Source organism: Leptosomus discolor, chromosome 1 (assembly GCF_034619465.1).
Source record: "Leptosomus discolor isolate bLepDis1 chromosome 1, bLepDis1.hap2, whole genome shotgun sequence".
NCBI lineage: Eukaryota > Metazoa > Chordata > Aves > Leptosomiformes > Leptosomidae > Leptosomus > Leptosomus discolor.
Window position 1 is genome coordinate 166,892,550 of NC_141391.1, and position 11,233 is coordinate 166,903,782.

Here is an 11,233-nt window from a genome sequence, read left to right on the forward strand (position 1 = left end):
TATGGCAAAGCATCTTAAGTGACTTAGTTGCATATATTTCCTGGTCTTTAAAAAAAAAAAGAAGAGAGAGGGAAGAAAGGAGGTGGGAAGGAAAAGAGAGGGATGAGGCAAAACCGGAGATGCTCAGAGATTGTTGTAACTTGGACAGATGCCACTGAGGCAGCAGCAAACAGTGGCTCTGTGAGAGACCAGGACGCTACAGATGCCACGTGTTCTGTGGTGCAACAGCGAAGTCATGCTGCAGCAGGCTTGTTCACTTTGGGTTTTTGTGGAAAAGCCCAAGCTACAGCCCGCAGAGCCACAATTCAGAAAAGCATATAAACTAACCGCTAAGTAAAAATTCATATTCAATGAATCATTCTTTTGTTTAAAGAAATTATTTGAAACGCGTGTGTTGCTGAAGCAAGGCCTAATCATAAGCCACTCTGCAGTATCTTCTTCTCTGGCTTCATGGTTCCTTTGGCCTGAACAGAATAATTACATATCAGCAATTTATGTAATGAATATTCATAATTTTCTCCAAAGCTTTAAGACAGCTTTTTTTTTATTTCATTGGACAGACATGCCCCACCTCTATCTCAATAGTATGCTATAGCTTACATTGGCTGTTGCAAGTAGTATTGCTCGGTGCATGAATGGTTTAATTTTTCTACATCTCTCTTACAGGATGCTGTTGTCAGTAAGTGGAGAAAAGTTGCCAGACCCTCCTGTAGTTACCTTTTTACTAAGCAGAAGCCTCTCAAGAGATCAGGGTTTCGATTATAAGTGATGTTTGGTGGTTTTTTCTCTTGAAAAAATATAGCTGAAATTGGTCAAACAACACGTGCAAAAGCCTGGATATTGAACCTGTTGGGTTTCACCAGATCCTGTCTGTCAGTAGATTGAAACAATTATGTAGTGACCATTATACAGAAAACCAGCATCTTCGTAAGGTGCTTTGAAACAGTATTTACAGCTGTATGCCGGGAAAGATGTCTCTTCGTCATAGAATACTGAATAAACTGTATAAAGCTCAAGCAGACTCATAAGGAAGACTATAGAATGTAATTGTTTCCTACCAGATTAGTGGCAATTTTAGATATCATTGGTGATGGTCAAAATTCCAATGACCTGTGTAAAGTCACGCACGGGGTGTATTAAATCTCTTCTTATTAAGAAACTTCTGAAATACTTCAGTACAGGAGATGAACATAAATGCAAATCTGAAAAACATACCTTTTATGGCTCTTTGAAATTTAATTCTTAAATTGATTGAATATATTTTTTTTACACAGAATATTATTGCTGAACATGAAATCCGTAACATTTCCTGTGCTGCACAAGACCCCGAAGACCTTTCTACATTTGCATACATCACTAAAGACTTGAAGACTAATCACCACTACTGCCATGTATTCACTGCGTTTGATGTGGTCAGTTTATAGAAGATACTTCTTACAAAGGATTTAATATAAAAATACTTTAATAGTTCTTTGTAATAGTAATACTGCTTTAATTCTATTAAAACTTTTTCAGGGTAAATGATGATTAATAGAAGGTATCATTCATTTATCACATGAAAAGGCTAATGTACTATGGGATAGTAAAAGGACATTTCTGGAGAAGAGCAAAGATTTTATTTGATATGATCTCATTTCCCACCTTTGTAATCTCAGCTGTTGACTGTAAACTTAGCGAGTAGCTTTTCCTACAAGTCTTGATATGTAATTCTTCTAACCTAAGCTACAGCCTTCCAAGAAGTTTGTAACAAGCAGGTTTGGCCGCTTATTCTGAAATCTCAGAGCACACCAAATAGACAAGTCAGAGCTGGATCAATGTGCATTATGTATGGTGCTCAATCCTGCTAAGCAGTAGGTTTAGGAACTAGCTTAAACCAAGTTTGCAGGGCAACCTGCGTTTCTGGCTGTGTTGTACTGCCTGTGTAGTCAGGGAAGGATGGGTTTGGTGACGTCCAGCATTTTGGCTTTTACCCTCGTGTGTCCATCCCATGCCAGCCAACAAGGGGTGAGAGGGTTGAACACTTTCTTGTGGGGACCCTTTGAGCCTGAACACATCCCACCTTCATAAAGGAGATGTGGGCTGCTTTTCGGACCAGAGGTTAGATGTTAGATGATCACTTATCATCATAAGTGATTTCTTCAGATTTCTTACCCTGCTGTTCCATAACTTTCGGCATTAAGCTGGATCAGTCCCAATAGCTCCAACATCTCTCTAAATATTGTTTAGACTTTTTGACATATTGAATAAACTGGAAATCTGAAGCTTCCTTTACAAATGTATAGAGACTGTATGGAAAGTTTTGCACTTACTTTAACCAGAGAACTGAAACACTTACAAATCTGACAGAGACCACACAGGTAGCTAATTACATATCTCAAAAGGTCCTAGGAATATTTGGCTACCACAATGAGCATGAAAGATTTGAAACATCTGTGATAACAAAGATCTCTGCATTGTTCTTTCTGTGTTCCTGTGTTAAGAGGTTGCCATAACCATCAACACATCGTTATTATTTTATTTATTTATTTATTTATTATAATATTATCCCTTTGTACTGCTCTGCTCTTCTCTCTGTCATGTCAGTGGGAGTTTTAGCTTAACAAATAACACAGGTACGGAATTCAGTGAAATTTTATTTTAGCAGCATCTTTACCTTTTCAAAAAGACTGCCTTTATTTTGAAAATAGCAAATTAATGCTTTAATTCTTACTTCAAATCTACTTGCCTAAAAATCTGAAAAATGTTCTTTCAGAAAAAGTCCTTGCAGCTCCTGTTCCTTTGGTAGAAAATGACTAAGTTCTTCCTGTATTTATGCTTCTTAGATGGTAATGCACAGACTACTAGTGTTTCAAGAAATCATGAGCATGTGTCAATTATGTCATGCCGTTTTAAGCTGAATTTGATGAAACAAGTAGTGGCTCTAATTTTTAGGACTAAGAGGGCTTGTTGTCCAAAAATTTCAGGAGTACTTGCCCTTTGAGTTAAGCACAAGTGAAATTTAAGATGCTATTAAAACTTTAAAATCATTCAAGAAAAAAATATTTTAGTATAGTATAATGTGTATGAGTTCTTGAAACATGCTTACATAATATAAATATGTTTAAAAAAAATAAAGATGTCTGCACTGAGACATTTTGTTTGGTACTGGGGAAATAGTCAACATTGCAGAGCAATAGCATGTAGGAGAGATTAAATAGCAAGATATACAGGAAGGTAGATTAGAAGGAATTTTAGCGTTTTGGTTCAGTGCTTTTGTTGTTTAAATTCTCTGCTGACATTTTAGTGCACAGGGAGCAGAAAAAACTTTGAAACTGTGTTAAAAATAGACCATGGTCAACAAGATGTTACATTATATAGATTTTAGTGATAAGTGAATCAGCTGAAATTAGACTGATTGAATGAGGTTATTATTTCTCCTGATCCATTTAAATACTTCTTAATGGTTTCAAAGTACCGCAGTTTCATTTATAGGTTTAATAATCAAGCACAAACATAGACCAAGGTATAGCAGATGAAATTCAATTTCTCTTTGCTTGGCAAAGAAAGAATAGTGATCCAGGAATAACTACAATATTTTGCTCATTTCCCGTACCTTAGGAGGAGCATTTAATATCCCAGGCACTTTAAATGGCTATTTTAAGCCATACAGAAACTTTAATGTCTACCTGTCTTAACTTCTGCAACCTAATCCTTAGGGGGATTGTTACCTACTCAAATATTCTCTTTTTGTGTTGTTTTATTTTTCAGGACCTAGCATTTTTGATGCAAGTACAAGCTCTATAGAAAATAGCTAAATAGCTAGATATTCAGAATGCAAGCATGCACTAAATTAAATTTTCTATTTAAAGTCTAACATTTATGTTAGCCTGATCTTCCAGTTTGCTAATGGAAACAGTCCTACCCATTTGTCAATGAATAGGAGTCCAATCATGTTAAAAAAAAATAAGGTTTAAAATGGTAGAAATCTACTATCAGGTATAAAAAATATGCATCTTAAATCATATATATTATGGTAGTACAATATATGCAATCGTATGAAAAAAATGTCACTCTCTTAGGTCCTTCAATTCCTCAGGAAGTGTGGGCAAGAACAGTATTTTTGCAGATAGGAAAGCATTTTAGTGTAGTGACATGTCAACTACCAGCGTTACTGATACTGTTTAGGAGTGACTGTACATGTAACTTGTTTACTCAGATTTAAATTCTGTAATAAAAATTGCAAAAACAACAGGCTCGATTGAAGAATTTGAAGGGGATAAGATTTGGGGGAAGAAGATGATTTTTATTGGTCAATACTTGAAATCCACTTCACACTCATTCACTTATAAAGCAGCTCTAAAACTACCAGTGAAGGATTCCCTCTGGAGAAACAAACCATCATAACAGTTCCTATACCAAATTCTGGTTCATTTTAGGGAGACATCCAAAGTAATTTCCATCAGATATTCCTTCGTTGCCCAGTGCACCTATGAATAGAAGACAACCAATAAATTGGAACAATTTCTGCTCTTGCTTATGCCAAGGATTAGATTGGTGCTCTGCATAACACAAAGACTTTTTTCTTCTTTTCTGTATTCTTTTGTCCTTCATTGCCCAGACTTAACCTGGATAAGAACTGGAAACTAATAGTATACATACTTAGCAGGGAAGAAAAAGCACACATTCAGGTCTCAAAGTTCTGTTCATTGCCTTCTTCCAGGGCATTAGGGGACTTTATAAAATTTTTCTCTGTTCATATGATCATCCAAGTACAGTTAGTGTGGCATCCCCATGTCTCCAGAAAAAGAAAACTTTCCTTTGCAGCACCCAGAGGCAGCGTGCCCAGACAGGCCCCTCTCTGGGACACATTAGGTGGAACGTGTAAAACCATTTCAGTTGCTCCTGGCAAACTTCTTGAAATGGAGCACACTTAGGTACAAGGAGCTTTCATTTCCTCGTGAGCAAAGGAATCTCTCCTCTCTTGTCTACGTCAGTGGCTTTTGCAACAGAATGAAAGGCCCACTTTGAAGGCCTGTTTCCATCCTCCCATTGTGTACAGGATATCTTTTTCTGCCATATTAAGAGAGGGATGGATTTAGAAGAGTTTGCCATCCATGATTGCTTTAAATCAAGAGTTAGAAAGGATCAAGAATTTAGGTTGCAGGAGTGCTGATCATGAAAGCCTCATGCAGCCCAGGATGCTGTTATAAGCAAATGCCAGCCATGTTGGTCTCATCACACCGTCTTTGGCGAGCTGAGATTTCTTCCCCTTGAATGTACAAAGGCTGACAAGTTGGAAAGCGCAGATAAATGCCTGTTCCAGATCCACCCAAAAGTAAAAGATTTGTAGTTTAGAGGGGATAAAACACATGTGCACTTAACAGTGTAAATGTATATGTATGTCAGCTCTGCATCTCTCCTATTGGTAACTCCCATTACCAGTAAGTAACCCTCCCTTCTTGTCAGGCTTTTGTAGAAGAAATCCTCAACATTTGACCTAAGTCCCTCATCTGGCTAAGCAGGAGACAATTGATTTCATCCCAGGGGATGGATATTTTGAATTGGATTGAGATTTTTCAGATTTTTTCAAGTAATGGTTCCATATACTCTGTTCTGCTCGATTTTGCCAACTGCGATTTTAAGTTCTGTACCTTGAACACAAGGTGACCTAATTGACATTCCTACACATCCAGTGTGATGGGTAGCTCACACTAATCTTCTGCAAGATGCCAAAGGAAGCTTCTTCAGTAAATTCAGTCTTCAGAAGCAACCAGATTTGACATTGATCTTAAAGAAGAAAGGAAGTCATCACCTAACACTTTAAGTTTTTATAGCTGAAAAGAGGGAAATCTTACTCTCTTTCTTAAAATATTCCTGAAGCCTCAACATAGCTTTATAGAAACATGAAAATACAATGAAGAAGCAGCGCCTGCTGTAACTTACACAGTAAAAAAAGTCAGTTAAAATGTAAGAAGATAATTAGCCATTGTAAGAGGTTGGCTAAGTTAAAGCAGCTGAAGAATCCTCACTCAGACTTGCACTGGGGCATTGGATTGTACCGTTACATGGCAAACAAGGCAATTGACCTCAATTTCTCATCTCCCAGAAATTGTTGCTTAGAGGCATTAGCTTACTCACTGTCCTCCTTTGCTGTGCAGAGCAAGGTATGGGATTGTAGCAGCCTCAGAAGCACCATGGTCCTAAAAGTTTTGCCTCCTTTCTAAGAAGCTTGATAGGATGCTGTAAGGGTCAATGTCTTCTACAGTGACCAGGGGGTTTACAACTTTTGTGCTAAGCATCTTTTGGGGCAGCAGGCCTGCTTCCTTCCTTTTGTCACACATGTAAAAAATTCAAATAGTTTCCTCACTCCATCAGAAGAATTTCCATGACAGATTTTTGTGGTTTGGTTTTCCGCCGTCATCCTCAAGGGAATCCTGCTTTTTTCTAAATATAATTTTTCAGATAGCTTTTTAAAAAATTTTACAAGGTACAATTTTAAAGCCCTGCTTGCCTCCATTTGCAGACTTCTCTTCATTAAGGCTCTACCGCAGTACACAATGTATGAAATTTATGTACAAATTACAGTTCAGTTCATATTTTGAATCTTGAACAGAACAGTGAATGTTCTGTTTTATTTGCTATACTTTGAGTATTTATTAACCATAGAAACAGTTACATGTTTCCCATGCCTTTCAGGCTCCAGGCAGGCCTATTTTTTAATTTTACAGACTACAAAAGACAACAAATCATAGTGGCTTTTGATGAGATGCAGGACCCAGACTGAATTTATGGCTCAGCATGGCAAAATCCCTGCTTGTCTCCACTCTTATCTCAGAGCTTTTCAGGCCTGTCTCCCAGTGACCTTTTTATATTCCACACCGGATGGTGCATCTTCTCAGTCCCACTAGTACTGTGCAGTCTGCTTTTTCTCCAAGCCATTACAACACCCTGTCCTGTTGATATATTCCTTAGCAATAATAATATCCACTGTAGACAAGCTTGTGATGATATAGTACACTATCTTACTGTCATGACAGCTGATTAAGAAGTCTTTGGAATAATATTCTTGTCCTACTAATAGGCACACTCCATTTCAAATAATGTTATTCTGTGCATTTTTAACAATTATACTCTGTTAAACTTAATTCCATAGCCAGTGTTCTGGTAAAAGGCAGGGCACTTTATAATAGTCTCTTTAGTCTTTCATTTATTACTCCACTGGCAAAGTGCATCCTCAGTGTTTCTCAGTCTTGCCAGTTTCCTTAAGTCAAAGGGGAGACAATTTGGAGACTGCTATTATCAAATCAGGCAGACATTTTTATTTGGGAAGCTATGAAACTTTGGCTAGCTTGCTGTTGTGACCGCAGTGGTAACAGCTGAGAGCATGTCCCAGTGGGTGAGTATAATTGTTTTCTGTCTGACCTAACAAAGACCAGAGCTGGCACCTTTATGAGAAGCTCTTATAATCAGCTAGATATGCTGAGTTTAGCCTATTCTATCTCAGTATACGTGCGTGATAACAAAGGAATGGAATTACTTCATGACTACAGTGAAATTACAGTGCGGGGGATGAAATAAAATGCTTATCCTTTTAACTGTGTTTTAACAATTGGAGGGCAGATAGTGTACTTCCAAGTATCTTGCATTGCTTTCTGGCTTATTGCAAACTCAACAGTTAGACTTGACTAGCTGAAGAGATATCTCGTTTAACATTATATCAGCAACATGTGGGAATTTTAAGGGATCCGTTGGTTTCAAAGCGATGTAGGATTGCTTCCAACTATGGGCTACAGAGGTTGAGAAAGGAGAAGGTAACCTCTGAATTACATCAAAGGTTTATTAATTATTCTGAGGCGGCAAGCCTGCAGGAGTTTTGCAGGAGTTCAAAATATTATTGCAAGGTTAGTATCCTAGAAATAGGCTCTAATAGGAGCCTAGAAGTAAGTACACCAAAACAAAGCCACAAACCTGAAGAAAAATTGCCTTGCAGTTTAGATTAAGGGCAAATTTGAAACTCACAGCTGCTTTTTCGTTGATGTAAAACTGTACTGAAAAAATACTTATACTGACCCCCTGGTTCCTCATGCATGGTTTAGAAACCTTTCAACAGGTTTTCTCTCACATGTGCAATGAGAACTTAAAGTAGTCTACATATACCACCCAACTGGTCTTGGTCCTAAGAGCCTGGCTTTGGTCATACAAACTAACAAACACACACACACACATGCTTACAAGAGTATTCTGACAGGCCAGTTTAAGCTCAACCAATTCTACTTCTAGAAAACAAAACCACGAGGCGGTTTCCCCAGCATTTGAAACATGCCTCTGAAGCAGAGCACTGGCTTTCATGCACGCATAGGGGCACCACATCTGTGGAGCAGAGCATGCGCTTTTGCTTTTTGTCCTTTTGGAAGCATCACACCCGCACTGCATCCTCTTCCCGTGCTGTTCGGTGAGAGCCCAGAGCATTCCGAGGTGCCCGCCCAGGGCTGCCAGCTCTGGAGGAGGACAGGTCCGCAGAGGAGTTCTGAAATAGAGCAAGGCTGAATGTCAGATAGGTGCCGTAGTGCAAGGTGGGTGGGAGCCTGAGCGCAGCAGATACCGGGTGAGCTGGGAAGATGGGGGGCTTAATGTACTTGTTCTAAAAAGAGATGACACACACTCACCCACTCCTGTTTTCATGGCTAGTGAGGCAATGTTTTCAAGGTTTTTAGAAGTAATTACTTTCAGTACAATAAATTTAGATTGTTTTTACTCAATGAGAAATCAAATGACAGATGTAAATATTACAGAGATTAAGGAAGTTATTACCAGTGTGATTTTAATTATTTACATTACAAATCACTTCTGTAGACAGTACTACCCCACTTTATGTATCTGACAATAATTCAACCTCACTCCAATTTTAACTGTTTTTCTTTTGTTCCAGAATTTAGCTTACGAAATCATTCTTACGCTAGGACAAGCATTTGAGGTGGCCTATCAGCTTGCACTACAAGCACGAAAAGGGGGCCATTCTTCAACCCTCCCAGAAAGCTTTGAAAATAAACCCTCCAAACCTATTCCCAAACCACGTGTTAGTATTCGGAAATCAGTGGTAAGTAGAAGGTAGTTATGCGTGGAAAAAAAAGCAAAATTCAGCTATACAATTAAGAGTTGGTATACTGGAAGCTGCGTAAATAAATATACCTGTTGAGTCAGAAATGCTCCACGTCTCAGTCGTGCCACCTTTGCTCATCGGCTGGTGGGGTTGTGTTACTGCAGGCAGCCATTTCAAACAACTGCTCATTTCAGATTCCTCCAGTTTAAGCTGTTGCTTGGCTAGTATTGTGGATATATCTTTTATAGTAATTGCAGAGCTTTAATTGATTCGGTTTAATTCCAATGTATTGTACTTCTTTAAGAGGTGAGGATCAGAGCCTCTAAAACTCTGCAGTTGCATAGGCTTTCCTGTTCTCCTCTCGAGAAATAAAATCCCCACCAAACTTGATTGATACACAGTCACTGCATATGTACCCTAATCAAATTACAAATCCAAATCAATTTACAATTATCTTGTCAGACCAAGCAACTTCTTTTCTTACCTTTTTTTTTTTTTATTTGATCTTCACCAGATTCTCCTGTTCCAAAACACCTTTTCAATATTTTCTTTGGAATCCCAAACTCCTAAGAATCCAAGCTCATTGGAGCCTATATATTGATTGTCTTTAAAGTGCCCTCGTGAAGTGCATAGATGACAGAGAAATCTTCTTTTATGGAAGAGCTTTTAAAAAAATGATGAAAACTATTTTAAATCAAGTGAGAATACAGGCACAGGGTGATTTGGGAGAGAAAGGGGAAAAATGACCGCACACTATATCATGTTCAGTGGCTATAAAGTGAGGACTATACTCTCTGATATTTAATTATTGGGTGAGAGAAAAGGGGAAAAAAAAAAAAAAAAAGTATGACGGTACATTTTGTCATCCATTACACAGAATCTTCCTCCATAAAATTTTAAGAACGACCATTTCCTGATGCTGTGACTGATTCCTGACTGATCTGTCTCAGTAGCAAAAGAACTTCTCAGGATCAAACATGGCTTTAATGAACTATGATGCTCTAGAGCTTGGGGGTAGACCAGCTCTGGTCTGAACCAGAAAAAGAGGGCAGCCATGGGTACATGGGAGCGTAGGCCACTGCTCTTGCTGTTGTAGGGCTTTGTCAATACAGGATTTGTTGTGTCTTCTATTTGTTTAAAGAAAAAACTTCTGCTGGAAATGCTGTGCACAAAGATGGTAACTCGTCTGTATGTTTGCATTTGTCTTAAAGCAGATAGATCCAGCTGAACAAAAGACTCTTGCGAATCTACCATGGATTGTTGAACCTGGACAAGAAGCCAAAAGAGGCATTAATACCAAGTATGAAACTACAATTTTCTGATACAAAACTGTCCCCCTGTTCCTTGTTGTGCCTTGCACGCCAAGCAGTCACAGCACAGCCTTTCCTTTATGGCAACATTTCAATCCAGCAGAGAGGAAGACTGCACTGTATGAGTGGCCTTGTAACTAACAAAAAAGGCTGACAGTCATTTCTGGTGATGTTCTTCTTCCTGCAGCACTGACAGAAGAATGACACTATATGAAGACTTTTAAAATTACAGTCCACAAGAGGAGTGAGAAACCCTATTTTTCACGCAGTTCTCCCTTGTGACTCTGCCACAGTGCTTTCTTTGATTTCTTATTTTAGAATTCTACTTTTTAAAAAAAAAAAAAACAACACAAAAGGTCTCTAAACTACTACTAATGCTGCCTATAAGTAGAATATTTGATTGGTTTTTTTATTTAAATCTTGGCAGTTTTTAATTGAAATAGAACCAGAATTAAAAAATAGAGTATTTGTGAAACCACTGAATTCATTAATAATTACTGTGTTGAGTAAAGAACTCATTAAAGTGACAAGAAATTAGGCACCCTGATTTCTGTGTGCGCTGGTTTTATATGTAATCATTGGTGTCCTTTGATCCTCTTCAGAAATAGGAACCTCTTGCGTTGTAACGAAGGATCAGAGTTTTATGAATGGTTAGAAAAAGGTATTAATAATGCACAGAAAACATTTATTAGATATTTTTATGGAAGAGAAGTACTATAGGAAAACATAATATTTATGGAAGGAAGCCAGATTAATTATGACAAATATTGTTTATTTTAAAGTTAAGTAAACCACTGCTATTGCAGCATTGTGAAAATTATAAGAGTTGTAGCATCAGTGCACT

At 38.0% G+C, this 11,233-nt stretch overlaps 1 protein-coding gene across 15 annotated transcripts in view; it reads left to right on the forward strand.

The window, feature by feature from the left end:
* Positions 1 to 10,401, forward strand: part of ANKS1B (ankyrin repeat and sterile alpha motif domain containing 1B) — a 452,709-nt gene extending 442,308 nt beyond the window's left edge. For 9 of the 15 annotated variants that reach the window (XM_086470676.1, XM_086470670.1, XM_086470690.1 and 6 more), the window contains 3 exons: positions 1,275 to 1,412; positions 8,909 to 9,076; positions 10,291 to 10,401. In XM_086470676.1, the coding sequence (XP_086326802.1) occupies positions 1,275 to 1,412; positions 8,909 to 9,076; positions 10,291 to 10,401 (417 nt within the window). The remainder of the gene's footprint in view (positions 1 to 1,274; positions 1,413 to 8,908; positions 9,077 to 10,290) is intronic. The other 6 variants (XM_086470683.1, XM_086470696.1, XM_086470711.1 and 3 more) reach the window with 1 other exon arrangement.
* The last annotated feature ends 832 nt before the right edge of the window (positions 10,402 to 11,233 follow it).